The sequence below is a fragment of the Heteronotia binoei genome, chromosome 5, assembly GCF_032191835.1.
Source record: "Heteronotia binoei isolate CCM8104 ecotype False Entrance Well chromosome 5, APGP_CSIRO_Hbin_v1, whole genome shotgun sequence".
In the NCBI taxonomy this organism is placed as follows: Eukaryota; Metazoa; Chordata; class Lepidosauria; order Squamata; family Gekkonidae; genus Heteronotia; species Heteronotia binoei.
Window position 1 is genome coordinate 9445281 of NC_083227.1, and position 20171 is coordinate 9465451.

Sequence of the window (20171 nt, forward strand, 5' to 3'; positions counted from 1 at the left end):
CCGTTATGCCAGAGAAAGGAAGTCAATCGGGTTTGCCAGATCTGCAAGACTTTTCAAAGCAAGGGGACAGGACAGTTTTGAAAGAGAAATAAGTATTTATTTATTTATTTGATTTATATCCCGCCCTACCCCACCGAAGCGGGCTCAGGGTGGCTTACAATACAGAGATTTATTTATTTATTTATTTGATTTATATCCCGCCCTACCCCACCGGAGCGGGCTCAGGGCGGCTTACAATGCAGAGATTTATTTATTTATTTATTTGATTTATATCCCGCCCTACCCCACCGAAGCGGGCTCAGGGCGGCTTACAATACAGAGATTCTAACATAGATTCTAACATAGAATTCAAATTTTAAATATAGTAGCAATTTACATGGTTAAGAAATTAAAATATTAAAACAGTGCATCAGTCCAACAACATACAATCTATACACTTCCTTCGGTATTTTGGTGGTTTGGTGGTTTGATGCCGGTCAGTTATAGGCCAACCGGAAGAGGACTGTCTTACAGGCCCTGCGGAATTGTCCAATATCCCGCAGGGCCCTGACCTCTTCCGGTAACTGGTTCCACCAGCAAGGGGCTGTTATTGAGAAGGCCCTGTCCCTGGTTGACTTCAGCCGGGCCTCCTTTGGTCCGGGGATTACGAGCAGATTTTGGGAGCCAGATCGCAGTACTCTCTGGGGAACATATGGGAAGAGATGGTCCCTAAGGTAGGCAGGTCCTAGACCATATAGGGCTTTAAAGGTAATAACCAGCACCTTGTACCGGACTCGGTATATTATTGGCAGCCAGTGCAGTCCCCGAAGGCCCGGCTGAATGTGCTCCCGTCTAGGGAGCCCTAATAGCAGCTGGGCGGCGGCGTTCTGCACTAGCTTTGGTAAAATGAACGTTTGAATAAGATCAATTTTTTCCCAAAAAGGTGAGATTTAGTTTAGACCAATCAAAACGCAAGGTTTTTATACAGCTGTATAATAGGGTATAATTAGCCAGGTATAAATCTTTCAACTGTAAGGGTATAAAGGTAAAGGTAGTCCCCTGTGCAAGCACCAGTAATTTCCGACTCTGGGGTGACGTTGCACCACAATGTTTTCACGGCAGACTTTTTATGGGGTGGTTTGCCATTGCCTTCCCCAGTCATCTACACTTCCCCCCCAGCAAGCTGGGGACTCCTTTTACCGACCCCGAAAGGATGGAAGGCTGAGTGAACCTTGAGCTGGCTACCTGAACCCAGCTTCCTCTGGGATTGAACTCAAGTCATAAGCAGAGTTTGGACTGCAGTACTGCAGCTTTACCACTCTGCGCCACGGGGCTCTTCGTTGTAAGGGTATGCAAATACCAAAATGTTGCCATACCTTGGTAATCCATTTAAAGGGGGAAGTGTTTTCAATTTCATGCTTTATGTCAAGAGGGACGTAAATTGGATATATTTCTGAGCTTGCGTCCCCAAACTTTTTGAGCCTGCTTCCGCCGGGATTGAACTCTAGCCATACTATAAACAACCATTACCTCCTACTTCAGGCCCCTCAGATATGTCCCCTCCAGTGTTCCCTCTAAACTAAGTTCATGTGTTCAGTGTTCCCTCTAAACTAAGTTTGGTTTCCGTGCTGGCACCTTTTTCCTCTCCACTCCTTCTTGGGGGGATCCCCCCACCCCTGACGTGATGTTCTGACTTAAGAGCACTTTAAAGAAGCGATCAGGGTTTGTAATTTTTTACTGCAATTGATTTCATATATATGTCTTTTCTACTGTTGTACATCACCCTGAGCCTGGCACTAGCCGGGATAGGGCGATTCATTAAATGTAATAAATAATAATAATGTGAGATAGCGCTCAGATTTTTAGCCTCCAGCTCACCCATTTTTGTCTTAGCTCAGGAAGGATGACCCCAGAGCACCATAATTTATGCAGTAGTTCACAACTTCAATGCCCGTAGCTTGCAAAGTAGAATTTTTGCTCACAAGACTCTACAACTCATTTTTTTTTCTGGGGTGGGGGGGTGTTCATGACCAGACACTTAATTCTGCCCTGACACACTGTTAAGGGAATTTTCCAATTCTAATGAAATCCTCTTCCCCCGCGCCCCCCCCCTCATTTCAAGGCTCATTAAAGAACGAATCCATTCTGATACCAATTCCCTCAGAGTTTTGAGAAATTTCTGGGGATTTGGGGATGGAGCCTGAGGAGCGCAGAGGGAGGAGTTCAGAGGCAGTAGAATGTCACATACTCCGCCCTCCAAGGGAGCCATTTTCTCCAGGGAAACTGGATAAAAGTGGTGCTTCTGTGGAAGATGGCCAGGTCCCACCTGGAAATTGGCTACCCTAGGGGGCCTCTCCTTCCACTTCTCTTTCTCCTCCTGTCCCTCCTCAGACTCTCAGATTCTGGTTCCTCGGTGTCCCTTGACCCATTTTGTTTTCCCTCCCCTCTTTCATTCCCCCACCACCACTTAGCCTGGGTCTCTGAACAGGGGTGGGGGCCCTTCTTCAACGACAGTCCACGTAACTCTGCCCCCCTTTCTTTCTCTGCCCCTTTTCTAGGCTCCTCCTCCGCTCACTCCCTGCGCTACTTCTACACGGCCCTGTCTGAGGATGGCCAGGGGTTGTCCGTCTTCAGTCAGGTGGGCTATGTGGATGACCAGCCCATCACTCGCTATGACAGCAGCATCCGGAGGTCGTTGCCCGTAGCCCCCTGGATGGAAAAGGTGGAGGACTATGAGTCCGGGTACTGGGAAAGGACTAGCAGGACATTGCGGAATACAGGCGCTGTCTTCAGAAAAAGCTTGGAGATCCTGCAGGCTCGCTACAACCAGAGCCATGGAGGTGAGCGGAAGAAGGGGGGAGAAGCAGCCAGAGTATCTCCCTTCCCCTCCCTGTCCCTCCCCAGGACAAGAGAAAAGGAGGGGCTGCGCCTCAGGAGGAGGAAGAAGGAGCCCCCTTTTCCTTTGGGCTCCCCAGAATTCAGACTCCCCCCCCCCCAACTTAGAGAGCAATCCGAGCAAAGTAGGAGTCCAGTCGCACCTTTAAGACCGATGAAGTTTTATTCAGAATGTGAGCTTTCGTGTGCATGCAGACTTCTTCAGGCAAGGGGCAAGGGGTACAGTGAGTAGAGTGACTTATAGCTGGTAGGCCGTGGTTCAGAATGCCCAATTAGAACAGATATACATACGGAGAGGGGAGTGGGGCAGACACCCCTCCCTTTGCCCCAGAGGGGGAAATCAAAGGCACCTTGATTGTCCTGGTGGGCACGGAATGCCCCACACGCAAGAGTGGGAGGGGGTGTGGTTGGGGTCAAGAGCGCACACACAGTGATGGCGTGGCCTTGTATTTATAGGAAAAAGAGTCCCTGAGCAGGTCCTTGTGAGGGGGGGGAGAGGCCAGTCTCCTCCTTGGGGAGTGAGGAGCACAAAGTGCCCAAGGGACAGAAGGGGCTTGCCTTTCTGCAGCCTCCCACCCCCCCTTTCCTTCACGTGAGGAGAGACCACAAACACACCCCAAACGTCTCCCCCCCCCATCTCCCTTGTATTTCTTTCAGGGCTCCACACCCTGCAGTGGATGTCTGGCTGTGAGGTGGGGCCGGACGGGCGGCTCAGCAGGGGGCTTTACCAGTATGCCTACGATGGGGAGGACTTCATCGCCCTGGACAGGGAGACCCTCACCTGGACTGCCCACGTACCTCAGGCCCAAGAGACCAAGAGGAAGTGGGAGGCCGAGACCTATTGGGCCCAGCGCTTCAACGGCTACTTGGAAGAGGAATGCATGGAATCACTGCAGAAGTACCTGGACTATGGCAGGGAGGCCCTGCAGAGAAGAGGTGAGGAGTCCTCGTGGGGGGAGGCAAGGGGCCCAGCTCCACCAAGCAGGGGGGCTGGGCCTTCACCTTCCATTGGGACTGTGCTTGCGCAGGCCGGCTGTGGACGTTTTTCTAGCTCCAAAACTCCAATGTGGGGGTGTCCTCCTCCTTTTGAAGCTGGCCCACCCAGTGCATCAGGTGCTCCAACACTTCACGCCCCCTTCCCTCAGTTCCATTTTCCCTGCTGTGAGGATAGGAAGTTTTTCTATCATGCTCCATCGATGTTTCTCATTTTGGTGACAAGACCAGGGGCGTCGAACTCATTTGTTATGAGGAACGGATCTGACATGAATTGGGGCCAGGCCATGTAAGGCTGGGCCATGTGTGTACCTATTTAAGATTAGGTAGCAGAGATAAGAACAAGAGAAGCCCTGTTGGATCAGGCCAATGGCCCACCCAGTCCAACACTCTGTGTCACATAAGAGAAGCCATGTTGGATCAGGCCAGTGGCCCATCCAGTCCAACACTCTGTGTCACAAAAGAACATAAGAGAAGCCATGTTGGATCAGGCCAGTGGCCCATCCAGTCCAACACTCTGTGTCACAAAAGAACATAAGAGAAGCCCTGTTGGATCAGGCCAATGGCCCATCCAGTCCAACACTCTGTGTCACATAAGAACATGAGAGAAGCCCTGTTGGATCAGGCCAATGGCCCATCCAGACCAACACTCTGTGTCACATAAGAACATAAGAGAAGCCATGTTGGATCAGACCAATGGCCCATCCAGTCCAACACTCTGTGTCACAGAAGAACATAAGAGAAGCCATGTTGGATCAGGCCAATGGCCCATCCAGTCCAACACTCTGAGTCACATCAGAACATAAGAGAAGCCCTGCTGGATCAGGCCAATGGCCCATCCAGTCCAACACTCTGTGTCACAGAAGAACATAAGAGAAGCCATGCTGGATCAGGCCAGTGGCCCATCCAGTCCAACACTCTGTATCACATAAGAGCATAAGAGAAGCCCTGTTGGATCAGGCCAGTGGCCCATCCAGTCCGACACTCTGTGTCACATAAGAACATAAGAGAAGCCCTGTTGGATCAGGCCAGTGGTCCATCCAGTCCAACACTCTGTGTCACATAAGAACATGAGAGAAGCCCTGTTGGATCAGGCCAGTGGCCCATCCAGTCCGACACTCTGTGTCACATAAGAGAAGCCCTGTTGGATCAGGCCAAGGGCCCACCCAGTCCAACACTCTGTATCACATAAGAGTATAAAAGAAGCCACGTTGGATCAGGCCAGTGGCCCATCCAGTCCAACACTCTGTGTCACATAAGAACATGAGAGAAGCCCTGTTGGATCAGGCCAGTGGCCCATCCAGTCCAACACTCTGTGTCACATAAAAACATGAGAGAAGCCCTGTTGGATCAGGCCAGTGGCCCATCCAGTCCGACACTCTGTGTCACATAAGAACATAAGAGAAGCCCTGTTGGATCAGGCCAAGGGCCCACCCAGTCCAACACTCTGTATCACATAAGAGCATAAGAGAAGCCACGTTGGATCAGGCCAGTGGCCCATCCAGTCCAACACTCTGTGTCACATAAGAACATGAGAGAAGCCCTGTTGGATCAGGCCAGTGGCCCATCCAGTCCAACCCTCTGTGTCACATAAGAACATGAGAGAAGCCCTGTTGGATCAGGCCAGTGGCCCATTCAGTCCGACACTCTGTGTCACATAAGAACATAAGAGAAGCCCTGTTGGATCAGGCCAGTGGCCCATCCAGTCCAACACTCTGTGTCACATAAGAACATAAGAGAAGCCATCTTGGATCAGGCCAATGGCCCATCCAGTCCAACACTCTGTGTCACATAAGAACATAAGAGAAGCCATGTTGGATCAGGCCAATGGCCCATCCAGTCCAACACTCTGTGTCACATAAGAACGTAAGAGAAGCCCTGTTGAATCAAGCCAATGGCCCAGCCAGTCCAACACTCTGTGTCACATAAGAACATAAGAGAAGCCATCTTCGATCAGGCCAATGGCCCATCCAGTCCAACACTCTGTGTCACAGAAGAACATAAGAGAAGCCCTGTTGGATCAGGCCAATGGCCCCTCCAGTCCAACACTCTGTGTCACATAGGAACATAAGAGAAGCCATGTTGGATCAGGCCAATGGCTCATCCAGTCCAACACTCTGTGTCACATAAGAACATAAGAGAAGCCCTGTTGAATCAAGCCAATGGCCCAGCCAGTCCAACACTCTGTGTCACATAAGAACATAAGAGAAGCCATCTTGGATCAGGCCAATGGCCCATCCAGTCCAACACTCTGTGTCACAGAAGAACATAAGAGAAGCCCTGTTGGATCAGGCCAATGGCCCCATCCAGTCCAACACTCTGTGTCACACAGTGGCCAATATATATGTACACACACACATATACACACATACATATACACACATATATATACACACACAAACTTTATAAAGGACACAAACACAATTAAAGATCTGTTTAAAACTTAAAACATTAGTACTCATTGGTCTTAATGGTGCTTTCTTTGTATTTCTCTTGTGCGATCCAGGGAACTGGGCAAAGGAAACTCCAGCCCTTTCCTGCCTTCCCCAGAGCATCAGGAGGGGGAAGAGCCTCAGCCAATAGATGGAAGAGATGCTTGGCTCAGTAGCTCTGCTGTGTGATTGAGAGAGTCTGGCAAAGCAAGCTCTGCTTCCCGCCCCTTTCCTCCCCAAGGGAGGAGCCTCAGCCAATGGAGAAAATAGAGGCTTTGCTCTGTAGTTCCTGTGCGATTTAGGAAGCCTGGCAAAGCAAGCTGTGATGCAGGAGGAAGCAGACAGCCAGTTGCTCAGGAACCTGATAGGAGTCTTCCAGAGGCCTGATTTGGCCCCCAGACTGCATGATTGACACCGCTGGATTAGACTCCTGTTCTACTTCAGAGCACTGGTTTTACAGCCTTGGCGAGTCTAATTAGTGGGAGTGAAGCCCCACAGTAAGCAGAGGTCTCCCCACTTGTGGTGCTTGTGGTCCCTCATCGTGCCATCCAAGGCCCTGTTCAAAAAATGTTCCAAATGTGGAACAAAAATGACACAGAGCAACAAGCATGAGCTCTGCCCCTTGTGTCTATAATCTTGGAGTTTATCCCATTGGCCAGATCTCTACCCTGAAGGCTCACCCAGACAGGGTGTCTAGATTGAGAGTTGCATTGTGGGAGAATAATGGCCTCCCTTTCAGGGCGATTCCGACCTCAGGATCGGATTGCCTTGCGAAAGAGAATATTAAGGATCTTTTAGGGAGGAAAAGCCCTGAAATGTGGGTTAACGGAGGCTATTTGCTCCCAAAGCCTGAAGTGATTCATGAGGCCAATCTCAGAACCACAGTGTATAATTTCCAAGTAGAGGCCGGAGAGCCCATTTCTGTGGAGTATTTCACCTCTTAGAGATGCTGCAGGTCGAATACATCCAATCTGGGGTGGGAATGGATGGCCACATGGGATCTCTTCAAGGCCAGTCTCCAATCTGTCATCTCAGGAGATGCAGGGTGTGTTAACACAGAATGGTGTTGCCCTTTCCACAGAGGCCCCAGTGTGGAGGGTGACACGCAAGAAGGGCCACGATGGCCAGGAGACCCTCTTCTGCCAGCTCTACGGCTTCTACCCCAAGGGGATCGAGGTCGCCTGGATGAAGGACGGGGAGGACCAGAAGCAAGAGACCTTTTCGGGTGGTGTCGTCCCCAACTCGGACGGGACCTACCACACCTGGCTCAGCATCGAGGTGGACCCCAAGGAGAGGGACCGCTACCGGTGCCGGGTGGGGCATGACAGCCTGCCGGAGCCCCTGGACTTGGCCTGGAAGGAACCAGGTGAGAGACTGCAGGGGGAAGGCCTGTTTCCATGGGGGTGGGGGCTAGCCAATCAGGAAGGAATATGTGTGAGGAAGGGAGGAAACTCCATAAAAATTGCCCCGCTAGGTTACAGTTTAGAGCAGCATTTCCCAGTAGGACTCTGGATTTCCTTAGGGGGTGCTTGCACCCTTGTGTTAAAGGGGCCAGCTGAGGGGTGAAAAGTCCAGGGAGAGTGTGGAGGTTGCAGGGGGAAAGTCCTCAGTGCAATTCCTGCCACCTCCAGCAACCTGAGACACTTCGCCTAGGAAACCCCTCCCCCCCCCCGCCAAGGCCTTGAAGAGCTGCTGCCGGCCAGGCGGAATGATGTCATTTTATTTATTATTTATAATTTAAATTTATATGCTGCTCTACCCTTGAACACATGTGGCTCGGGGCAGTGAACACTGTAACAATAGAAACATTCATAGATAATAGAACAACTTAAGTAATGCATAGATAAATACATTTCCAGAGAGCATTAACACTTCGGATTCCAATTATGTCACTGCCCCACAGGAAGGTGGGGAGGAGGAGGGAGTGCCAGCAAGATGGTCCCCATCGCTGTCCTCAACCAAAAGCCTGGTGGAATGTCTTGCCTTGCCAGTTCGGTGTAGCAATTAAGTGTGCAGACTCTTATCTTGGAGAACCGGGTTTGATTCCCCACTCCTCCACTTGCAGCTGCTGGAATGACCTTGGGTCAGCCATAGCTCTGGCAGAGGTTGTCCCTGAAAGGGCAGCTGCTGTGAGAGCCCTCTCAGCCCTACCCACCTCACAGGGTGTCTGTTGTTTGGGAGGAAGGGAAAGGAGATTGTAGGCCTCTCTGAGCCTCTGTCCTTGAAAGGGCAGCTGCTCTGAGAGCCCTCTCCAGTCCCACCCACCTCACAGGGTGTCTGTTGTGGGGGAGGAAGGGAAAGGAGATTGTAAGCCGCTCTGAGCCTCTGTCCTTGAAAGGGCAGCTGCTGGGAGAGCCCTCTCCAGCCCCACCCACCTCACAGGGTGTCTGTTGTGGGGGAGGAAGGGAAAGGAGATTGTGAGCTGTTCTGAGACTCTGATTCAGAGAGAAAGCGGAGTACAAATCTGCAGCCTTCTTCTTGCAAACACTGCAGGACTATATCAGGTCCTTCTCTGCCCTGGTTCCCACATGGTGGAACTCTCTTCCGAATGGCATCTGTGCCCTTTGGGACCTAGTGCAGTTCTGGTTGAGGACAGCTGGACTTCTTTGGGGCTGGGAATCACCAGCAGATGGTTCTGTGCAGAGCATAAAGCTCTTCAGGGGACATACCGGAGGAGAGATCCCAGGGGCACGTGGGTTCCTGACTGCTCAAGGGCTTCAGGGTCATTGCCAAGACCTTGACCATGACTTGGTGCTCCACCGCAAGACGGTGCAGCCAACGAAGCACAGCTTGAATGTGTGCAGTCCGTGACGTTCTGGTCAAAACTTGTACCACCAATTTCATAAGTTTTACATTTGTTCTCCACAACTGCAACCACTGGTCTAACGCAGTATTATGTACTATATTCTGAGCCCATTTAACCATAGATTCTTTTATTACCTCTTTTTCCATCCTTAGTTGCAATAAATGATTATCCATTCTGGACCAGTTGGAGTTTCTGGATCAGTCTGTGTGTCAGAACTGGGAACTTCAATACAGACTCATTAGTAGAAGTAGAAGACGTTTATTGAGAACTCTTATTCAGTAAAGCTACAGGTTGACTCTGATAACCAGGACGGTTATCTGGGCATTCTTTATACAATAGAAAACAGCAACAATAAAACTGATTCTCACACTTCCAGAGACAGTTGTCTGTTCCCAGGCCCCCTTATCTCCAGAGCGGAGGAAGAACCCCCGCTGCCGGCTCTGGCAGGCTGGCTTCAAAGGGCACCTGCAGATGTTTCTCAGGGCCATCAGTCACTTGGGTTGTTACAGTTTCGTTTGAAATGCAAAGGCACTGGGTTAGTAGCCATAAAGTAAACACACTGGGTTAGTAGGCATTTCCAGTATGGAGTCAGTTAGGCTAACAGCATTGCATTCAATAGATATGAAAGTTACAAGTTCTGACACTGTGGCAGTGTTAAGGGCACCCCATAAAGAGTAGGGAGCTGGGCCCACACCTGAATAGACCAAGCAAGCCTGATCTGTGGTTAGTACTTGGATGGGAGACTACCTTGAAATACCCAGTCGTGAGGACAGGGGCAGGCTTTATTCAGCCACCTCTCTGACTATCCTCCAGGCCCCCAGTAGGGGTCAGACACCAGAGGCTGACATGACTTCCAGGTGCAGACACACCCACCCACCCCTAAAATAAAATTTAACACCCCCCCCCAAAAAAAGAGAGTAGGGAGTTGGCAACCCAGGCCTGAATCCCCAACAGAACATCTTACTTGGATTCAGTCTCAGCCGACTCTTTCTCGGCCATCCCACTCCATGGCCAGTGTTCCTCGGCAGCCTCCAAATCTGTGCTCTGCAGTCTGGTCTAAGCAGCAGCCAATGAAACTGGTGAAAAACGCCAAGGCTTGAATTCCTCTGGAAGCTCCCAACACCAGCTGACCACCTGTGGGACTAAAGATGGAACCCATTGGCCAAGAAAGGCTGGGGCCTACCAAAGGCCTCCAAATCAGATGATATAACTGATCAGCCAAACACACGACAGCAACAGACACTGATGGGTGGGCTGGGGAGTTCTGGACCCAAGAGGTGGCCAGCTCCACTGCGCAGGGCATGGCTGCATGGCCTCTGGGTTTCACTTCTGGCTGTGACTACCTGCTTCTCTCTCTGCAGAAGAATAGCAGCAATATACACCATAGCAGAGAGTGAGGGATGTCCCTTCCTCTCTGGGATGCCACTTCAACATGGGGGCTGGGGGGTCCAGGCGCAGCTGAAAGGCCCTCAGGTTCCGCCTGACCAGCTGATGGAAGGGCCTCAGAAGGAGGGCGGGGGTGGGGGGGTCTCATTCCATTTGTAGCCAGCAAAAGCATCCAGAGCCCAGGCTGGAAGGCCAAATGAATTCTCTCTCCCCCCCCCCCCCCCCTCTCTCAAAAAACAGCTATGAGTTAGTGAAGGGAAGGGCTTCCCGTCTATACATAGCAAGAGAAGGGCAAGTCATCTTGGGTCAATTAAATAGCGGGGTTCCTTTGCTGCCTTTCTGGTCTAGTTCACTCGTCTCTGCTTCAATTGGTGGCTTCAATTAAAGCTGCAACAAGAGTCAGAGTGGAGTGATGCTCCGGCAAGTTGATCCTGGTCGCTCCGGGTAACTACTTAACAATGTTCTGTTAGGGATCTTTCCCCCTCCTTTTCGTCCTCAGCATCCAACGTGCGGATCATTGCGGACATCATTATTGTGGTTCTTCTGGCTGCTGCCACCGTCATAGAAGCTGGGCTCTTCTTCTACACGAGTAAGTAAATAGAGCATGCCTTGGCTGGGCTGTGTGTGTGTGTGTTTGTCTGTGATTCTTGCGCTGGAAAGTACTTCCAGCTGGCCTTTTTCTCCAGGGGGGACATCCCACCCCAAAGCAGCTTCTCAGAAAAGTCATCCTAAAGAGATTGACACTAAAATCCACATCCAACACGTCACAAGTGGGACAGGTGGCAGGCCAGAGGTGCCTCAGGCAGAGGAGAGGCGAGGGGAAGGAGGGCCCAAGGTCTGGTCTCCCCCAACCCTCCCTGGGACTCTCTTTGCCCTGAAGATCCTCTAGTCCACCCCTCCATGTGCTGGAGGCAGGGAGGGCTCTGCATGTCAGAGTGAAATAACCCTCTCCTGGCAATCCTCCCACAGAATCCCAGTTCAAGGGTGGTGGAAGGGAAGTGCGGTCATCTTGTCTCCTGGCTGGACTTTCGCCCAGAACTTAAGCCCACTGGGAATCCCACTGAGTTAGAATCACAGAATCACAGTGTTGGAAGGGACCTCCAGGGTCATCTAGTCCAACCCCTGCACAATGCAGGAAACTCACAAACACCTCCCCCTAAATTCACAGGATCTTCATTGCTGTCAGAGGGCCATCTAGCCTCTGTTGAAAAACCTCCAAGGAAGGAGGGCTTCAGGGGGATGCCTGTTGCATAAATGCTTTTCTCATTTCAAAAACGAATTTCTCTTCTGTTCCAGGCCTGCCTGCTCCCCTCCTTCTTCTTGGGCATCTCTCTCTCCACAGGGTCAGATTTCTTTCCTGGGGGTGGGGGGGCGTGTCCAGTTGTGGCTCCTTCTGCTCTGATACTTGGGGTGGGGTGGGGGTATTTCTCTGCTCCTCTCCAGTGGTTGAAGGAGAGGCCTCCCCATTCTCTCTAGAGGAACCTTTTGGGGGTTGGAGGTGCATCTGCCAGGGTGTGGTGTGGTGGGCTGAGAACCTGAGAGGCCAGCCTCACTGCACGGGGTGTGTGGATGGATGACCTCGGGGTGTCCCATCCGGCTGTGACTTCCCGCTTCTCTCTCTGCAGGAAAAGGGCAGCAAGGGGATGGCTACACTACAGCAGCAGGTGAGTGAGGCCCCTTTCTCTCTGGGAGGCTACAGGAGCTGAGGAGGGGGGTTGGGGGCGGGGTCCAGGAGCAGCTGAAAGGCACACAGGGTCCTTCTGAGCAGTGGATGAAAAGACCTGGGAAAGGTGGGGGGGGGGGGGTTGTCTAATTCCATTTGTCACCAGACCCAAGCAAAAGGGTCCAAGGGAAGGCAGGCTCTGAGGAAGGAGCAAACTTGCCCCTCAGCACTTTTCTCCTTCCCGGATCTGTGCCCATTAGAAGGGGGTGGGGGGGCCCTGCTGCTGCCCCCTCTCCCATGCATCTGTGTGGGGGGCGGGCCCTCAAGGGCCCACTGATCGGCTGATCAGCAGAGCCTATATTGCTTCTCCCCATCCTCTAGGCGGTGCCCAATTTGACACCCCTCCGGGCAGCCCCAGATCCGGCCCTGTTAAATAGCAGGGTTCCTTTTCTGCTGTTCTGGTCTAATTCACTCGTTTCTGCGTTTGGTGGCTTCACTTAAAGTTGGAATAAGGGACAGAGTAGAGTGATGCTTCAGCAAGTTGCTCCGAGTAACTAATTAGTGTTCTGTTAGAGATCTTTCCCCCTCCTTTTCGTCCTCAGCATCCAACGAGAGGCTCGTTCTGGACATCATTGCTGTGGTTCTTCTGGCTGCTGCCACCATCATGGGGGCTGTTTTCATCTTCTACACGAGTGAGTAAATAGAGCATGCCTTGTCTGAGCTCTGTGTGTGAGTGTGTGTGTGATTCTTGCGCTGGAAAGTACTTCCAGCTGGCCTTTCTCTCTCCAGGGGGGACACCCCCCCCCAAGGCAGCTTCTCAGAAAAGTCATCCTAAAGAGATAGACACTAAAATCGCACATCCAACACATCACAAGTGGGACAGGGGGCAGTCCAGAGGGGCCTCAGGCAGAGGGGAGGTGAGGGGAAGGAGGGCCCAAGCCTCTGGTCTCCCCCAACCCTCCCCGGGACTCCCTTCTCTGCCCTGAAGGTCCTCTAGTCCACCCCTCCATGTGCTGGAAGCAGGGGGGGCTTTGCACGTTAGAGTGAAATAACCCTCTCCTGGCAATCCTCCCATAGAATCCCAGTTCAAGGGTGGTGGAAGGGAAGTGCGGTCATCTTGTCTCCTGGCTGGACTTTCGCCCAGAACTTAAGCCCACTGGGAATCCCACTGAGTTAGAATCACAGAATCACAGCGTTGGAAGGGACCTCCAGGGTCATCTAGTCCAACCCCTGCACAATGCAGGAAACTCACAAACACCTCCCCCTAAATTCACAGGATCTTCATTGCTGTCAGATGGCCATCTAGGCTCTGTTGAGAAACCTCCAAGGAAGGAGGGCTTCAGGGGGATGCCTCTTGCATAAATGCTTTTCTCATTTCCAAGAGCAATTTCTCCTCAGTGCCAGGCCTGCCTGCTCCCCTCCCTTCTCCTTGGGCATCTCTCTCTCCACAGGGTCAGATTTCTTTCCGGGGGGGGGGGGGCGGGGGCATCCAGTTGTGGCTCCTTCTGCTCTGATACTTGAAGGGGGGTGGGGGGTATTTCTCTGCTCCTCTCCAGTGGTTGAAGGAGAGGCATCCCCCTTCTCTCTAGGGGAGCCTTTTGGGGGTCAGAGGAGCATCTGCCAGGGTGGGGAGGGGTGGGCTGAGAACCCGAGAGGCCAGCTTCACTGCACGGGGTGTGTGGATGGATGGCCTCGGGGTGTCGCTTCCGGCTGTGACTTCCTGCTTCTCTGTCTGCAGCAAAAGGGCAGCAAGGGGATGGCTACACTACAGCAGCAGATGAGTGAGGCCCCTTCCTCTCTGGGAGGCTACAAGAGCTGAGGAGGCGGGTTGGGGGTGGGTCCAGGGGGAGCTAAAAGGCCCACAGGGTCCTTCTGAGCAGTGGATGAAGAGGCTGGTGAAGGAGGGTGAGGTTGTCCCCTTCCATTTGTCACCAGACCAAAGCAGAAGGGTCCAAGGGAAGGCAGGCTCTGAGGACGGAGCAAACTTGACCCTCAGCGCTTTTCTCCTTCCCGGATCTGTGCCCAGAAGGAGAAGTGGGTGGGGCGGCCCTACTGCTGCCTCCTCTCCCATGCATCTGTGTGGGGGGCCCTCAAGGGCCTACTGGTCAGCTGATCAGCAGAGCCTTTATTGCTTCTCCCCATCCTCTAGGCGGTGCCCAATTTGGCGCCCCTGTTAAATAGCAGGGTTCATTTTCTGCTGCTCTGGTCTAGTTCACTTCTCTCTGCGTTTGGTGGCTTCACTTAAAGTTGGAATAAGGGACAGAGCAGAGTGATGCTCCAGCAAGTTGATCCGAGTAACTAATTAGTGTTCTGTTAGAGATCTTTTCCCCTCCTTTTCGTCCTCAGCATCCAACGAGAGGCTCATTCTGGGCATCATTATTGTGGTTCTTCTGGCTGCTGCCACCGTCATGAGGGTTGGATTCATCTTCTATATGAGTAAGTAAATAGAGCGTGCCTTTGCTGGGCTGTGTGTGTGTGATTCTTGTGGTGGAAAGTACTTTCAGCTGGCCTTTCCCTTTCCAGGAGGGACACCCCACCCCAAGGCCGCTTCTCAGAAAAGTCATCCTAAAGAGATGGACACTAAAATCGCACAGCCAACACGTCACAAGTGGGACAGGTGGCAGGCCACAGGGGCCTCAGGCAGAGGGGAGGCGAGGGGAGGGAGGGCCCAAGCCTCTGGTCTCCCCCAACCCTACCTGGGACTCTCTTCTCTGCCCTGAAGGTCCTCTAGTCCACCCCTCATGTGCTGGAGGCAGGGGGGGCTCTGCACTTCGGAGTGAAATAACCCTCTCCTGGCAATCCTCCAACGAGATCCCAATTCAAGGGTGGTGGAAGGGAAGTGGGGTCATCTTGTCTCCTGGCTGGACTTTCGCCCAGAACTTAAGCCCACTGGGAGTCCCACTGAGTTAGAATCACAGAATCACTGCGTTGGAAGGGACCTCCAGGGTCATCTAGTCCACCCCCCTGCACAATGCAGGAAACTCACAAACATCTCCCCCTAAATTCACAGGATCTTCATCGCTGTCAGATGGGCCATCTAGCCTCTGTTGAAGAACCTCCAAGGACGGAGGGCTTCAGGGGGATGCCTCTTGCATAAATGCTTTTCTCATTTCCAAGAGCAATTTCTCCTCAGTGCCAGGCCTGCCTGCTCCCCTCCCTTCTTCTTGGGCATCTCTCTCTCCACAGGGTCAGATTTACATAACATAAGAACATAAGAGAAGCCATGTTGGATCAGGCCAACGGCCCATCAAGTCCAACACTCTGTGTCACACAGTGGCAAAAAAATTTATATACACACATACACTGTGGCTAATAGCCACTGATGGACCTCTGCTCCATATTTTTATCTAAACCCCTCTTGAAGGAGGCTATACTTGTGGCCGCCACCACCTCCTGTGGCAGTGAATTCCACATGTTAATCACCCTTTGGGTGAAGAAGTACTTCCTCTTATCCGTTTTAAACTTTCTGCTCAGCAATTTCTTTCCTGGTGGGGGGCGTCCAGTTGTGGCTACTTTTGCTCTGATACTTGAAGGGGGGGGTGGGAGTATTTCTCTGCTCCTCTCCAGTGGCTGAAGGAGAGGCCTCCCCATTCTCTCGAGGGGAACCTTTTGGGGGTCGGAGGAGCATCTGCCAGGGTGGGGTGGGGTGGGCTGAGAACCTGAGATGCCAGCTTCACTGCATGGGGTGTGTGGATGGATGGCCTTGGGGTGTCCCTTCCGGCTGTGACGTACCGCTTCTCTGTCTGCAGCAAAAGGGGGAAGCAAGGGGATGGCTACGCTCCAGCAGCAGGTGAGCGAGGCCCCATAAGAACATAAGAGATGCCATGTTAGATCAGGCCAATGGCCCATCCAGTCCAACTGTCACGGCTGGGGCTGGGTCAGGCAAAGTCCAGGGGCAGGCCGAGGTCTGTAGCCGGTAGGCAAGAGGGTCCCGGGCGCCAAATCCAAATCACCGTCCAAGTAACGCAGGTCAGAGGTTCAGAAGCCGAAGTCAGGGAGTCCAGAAGTCAAGAGCCGAAGTCAGGGAGTCCAGAAGTCAAGAGCCGAAGTCAGGGAGTCCAGAAGCCAAAGTCAAAGCCGGAGTGGATGCTAGAACGTCAGGTAGATGACTAGTTGCTTCCACAAAGACTCCTCCCAAAGCCCACAGCTATATAGCCCTCTGCTGGCTGTTGCCCATTTGGGCTAATTGCTGGCTCAGAGAGGCAGCCAGGATCCTGCTACAACTCAAGCATCCTTGCCCTTAGAAGGGCCAGAATCCTTTCAAAACTCAGGGCTCAGGGAGCGTCTTGCTTGTGAGCGTGCCGCCCTCCTCCGATCCCTGAGGTCCTGACGGAGACGGTCACGCACACGAGCCACCCAAGAGGGCGAGGCAGGGGGGCTGGGATCTTCTCCAGCAGGAGGCAGGGGCACTGGTGCAGGTGGCAGGGGCACAGTTTCCTCTGCAGGCTCCGCTCCTTCTGCAGAGTCCCCAGCACCCATGACACTCTTCCCCCCCCAGGGCCCCCCTCCGTCGAGGGGCCTGGGAGGTCGGGGTGGTCGTTGTGGAACCGTTGCACCAAGTCCGGGGCATGAAGATTGTCCACAGGCTCCCAAGGCCGGTCTTCGGGGCCGTATCCCTCCCAGTCCACAAGGTACTGGAGGCCTCCACGATGGTACCGGGAGTCCAGGATCCAGTGCACCTCATATTCTTCCTCGTCATCCACCAGCACCGGTGGTGGCGGCGGTGGGCAAGGAGGCCGAGCTGGGTCAGGGGGTGCAGCTGGAACAAGGAGGGAGCGATGGAACACAGGGTGAATACGGAGGTGGGGTGGCAACTGGAGCCTGAAGGCGACGGGGTTTATTTGTTCCACAATGGGGTAGGGTCCAATGAACCGCGCATCCAGCTTGTGAGACCAACCAGGCCAGCGTAGGTAGCGAGTTGAGAGCCACACTTGATCCCCCGGCTGGATTGGGGGGCCTTCTTGCCTCTTCCGGTCTGCAGCCAGTTTATAGGCTTCCTTGGCCCGCTGTAGCTGCTCTCGGAGCAAGTCTTGGCTGGCGCGGAGTTCTTGCAGGTAGGCATCGACGGCGGGGGACATTCGTGGGTGGCAGGATCGCCGGGAAGAACCGAGGGTGGTACCCGTAGGTTGCAGCAAACGGGGTCAGTTGGGTGGATGAATGGACCGCGTTGTTGTATGCAAACTCCGCTAGAGGCAACAGAGTGGTCCAGTCGTCCTGCTGGTAACAGGTGTAACAGCGGAGATATTGCTCTAGCGTGGCATTGGTGCGCTCTGTCTGACCATCTGTCTGTGGGTGGTAGGCTGAGGACAGGTGCACTCGAGTACCCAGGCTGGAATGGAGGGCTTGCCAGAACCGAGAGGAGAACTGGGGGCCCCGGTCTGAGATCAGGTGGGCTGGGAGTCCGTGCAGGCAAAAGATGTGTTGCAGGTAGAGCTGGGCTGTCTCTTGAGCTGTGGGAAGTTTCGGGCACGGAATGAAGTGTGCCATCTTGGTAAATAGGTCGACGACCACCAAGATGCAAGTCTGACCCTTGGATCGCGGAAGTTCCGTGATGAAGTCCATCGAGATGGTATCCCATGGTCCTGAGGGTGTGGGCAAGGGCTGTAACAACCCTGAGGGTTTGGCTGGAATGTCTTTGGCCCGTCGGCAGACGTCACAGGAGCTGACATAACGGGCAACATCGGAGCGAACTCGTGGCCACCAGAATTCCCGTGTCAGCAAGTGGGTGGTCTTATGCTGTCCAAAGTGCCCGGCGGGTAACGAGTCGTGGGTCAGGTGTAGCACTTCTGCCCGCAAGGGCCCGGGCGGCACATAGAGGCGTTCGCGGTGTAACAAGAGGCCGCCTCGAGTCGTGAACTCGCCTGTGGAGTCATCTTGGAGTGCCTGGAGGTGTTGCTGGACCCAGGGATCGTTGGCCTGGCTAGCACGAATGTCCTCCACGAGTGCTGGTGAAGTGGAGGTGGCTGCAAACACTGAGGGCGGCAGGATGGGAGCAGCGGGCGCGGTCTCAGTTGTAGCAGGGGCGTATTCCGGTTTCCGGGAGAGCGCGTCTGCTTTCCGGTTCTGGGTATGGGGGATGTAGGAGACCCGGAAGTCGAAGTGGGAGAAGAATAGGGACCACCGGATCTGGCGCTGGTTGAGACGGCGGGTGGTCTGGAGGTGCTCCAAGTTCTGGTGGTCGGTGAGCACCTGAACAGGGTGGCGAGCCCCTTCGAGGTAATGCCTCCAAACCTCAAAAGCCGCCTTGATCGCGAGCAACTCCCTCTCCCAGATGGTATAGTTCCTCTCTGCAGCAGTGAGCTGGCGCGAGTAATAGGCACAGGGCTGGAGTGGCTGGGACGGTTCCTCGCGCTGGGACAGCACTGCTCCCAGGACCACGTTGGAGGCATCAGCTTCCACTGTAAAGGGAAGCTGGGGGTCCGGGTATCTCAGGAGTGGCCCGGTGGCAAAGCGGGTCTTCAGGGTGGAGAAGGCGTTATCAGCCTCTGGGGACCAGCGGAAGGGTTCTTTGGGGCGGAGTAGTTGAGTCAGGGGTGTTGTCAGGGATGCGTAGGCCGGGATGAACTGCCGATAGTAGTTGGCAAAACCAAGGAACCACTGCAGGTCTTTGCGATTCTGAGGAGCCTGCCAGGTCAGGACCGCTTCCACTTTTTTCGGGTCCATGAGGATTCCCTGCGGTGACACAATGTGGCCAAGGAACTTGACGGAGCGCAGGTCAAAGTCGCACTTCTCCAGCTTGGCGTAGAGGCCATGGGCTCGTAGGCGCTGCAGGACCTGGCGGACGTGTTCGGCATGCTGGGCAGGCTTGCGGGAGTAAATCAGGCTGTCATCCAGATATATGATTGTGAAGCGGTCGAGCAGGTCTCGGAATATGTCGTTCATAAACCTCTGGAAGACAGCGGGAGCGTTGGTCAATCCAAAGGGCATCACCAGGTGCTCGTACTGCCCGTATCGGGTCCCAAACGCGGTCTTCCACTCGTCTCCGGGCCTTATGCGCACCAAATTGTACGCTGCACGGAGGTCCAGCTTGGTGTAGATTTGGGTCCCCTTTAAGCGATCCAAGAGTTCAGGGATCAGTGGTAGAGGGTACCGGTCGCGGATGGTGATCTTGTTCAGGGCCCGGTAGTCATTGCACAGCCGGAGCTCCCCACTTTTCTTCTTTACGAAGAGGACTGGAGCAGACAGGGGAGAGGTTGAGGGTCGGATGAATCCGCGTTTCAGGTTCTTGTCCAGGTAGTCTTGCAGAGCTGCCAACTCAGGCTCCGACATCGGGTACAGACGCCCCACCGGGAGTGGTGCCCCAGGTACCAGGTCAATGGCACAGTCATAGGGCCGGTGAGGGGGAAGCTGATCCGCTCCTGTCTCTTCGAAGACATCGGCGAAATCTGCGTACTTCTGAGGGAGCTGAGGACCACCACTCGGGATGCCGGCTGCTAGAGTGGTGGGAGGAGTCAGATGGGGGCATGGGTACCGGAAACGTAGTTCCTGCTGGGCCCAGTCCACGATGGGGTTGTGCAGCTTCAGCCAGGAAAGGCCCAGAATCAGCGGGAAGCGAGGCATGCGGGCGACGTTAAACTGCAGCTGTTCTTGGTGCTGCTGGACGTGGAAGGTGATGGGACAGGTCTCCTGGGTGACGGGGCCAGAACGGAGGAGGCGCCCGTCAATAGCCTCCACCAGCGTTGGAGTCTCTTTTGTCTGCACTGGGATCTGATGCTGCTTTACAAAGGTGGCATCTACAAAACAGTGGGCCGCTCCCGAGTCCAGCATGGCATACATGAACAACCAGCGTTCGTCAGGCAGATGAAGTTTGACTGGTAGCAGGAACGGGCCCGGGGTATCAGTCTGCTGTTCGGAGGACCCAGCTAGTCGCCCCAGGCTGGAGGGCCCACTTACGCCTGGGGCTGCTCTTTTGGCGGCGGTGGCAACGAGGGTCCGGGTATCCAATGCTTAGCAGGGCAGCCAGAGGCATAGTGGCCTGCTGTGCCACAGTAAAGGCACAGATTCTGCGTGTGGCGTC

General features: G+C 53.7%; 1 protein-coding gene across 1 annotated transcript in view; it reads left to right on the forward strand.

Annotated features, from left to right (window-relative positions):
- The window catches only part of LOC132571664 (class I histocompatibility antigen, F10 alpha chain-like), a 74178-nt gene that overhangs the window by 45860 nt on the left and 8147 nt on the right, over positions 1–20171 (forward strand). The window contains exons 4-7 of the mRNA XM_060238456.1: positions 2538–2819; positions 3532–3810; positions 7381–7665; positions 14501–14590. Coding sequence (XP_060094439.1) covers positions 2538–2819; positions 3532–3810; positions 7381–7665; positions 14501–14590 — 936 coding nt within the window. The remainder of the gene's footprint in view (positions 1–2537; positions 2820–3531; positions 3811–7380; positions 7666–14500; positions 14591–20171) is intronic.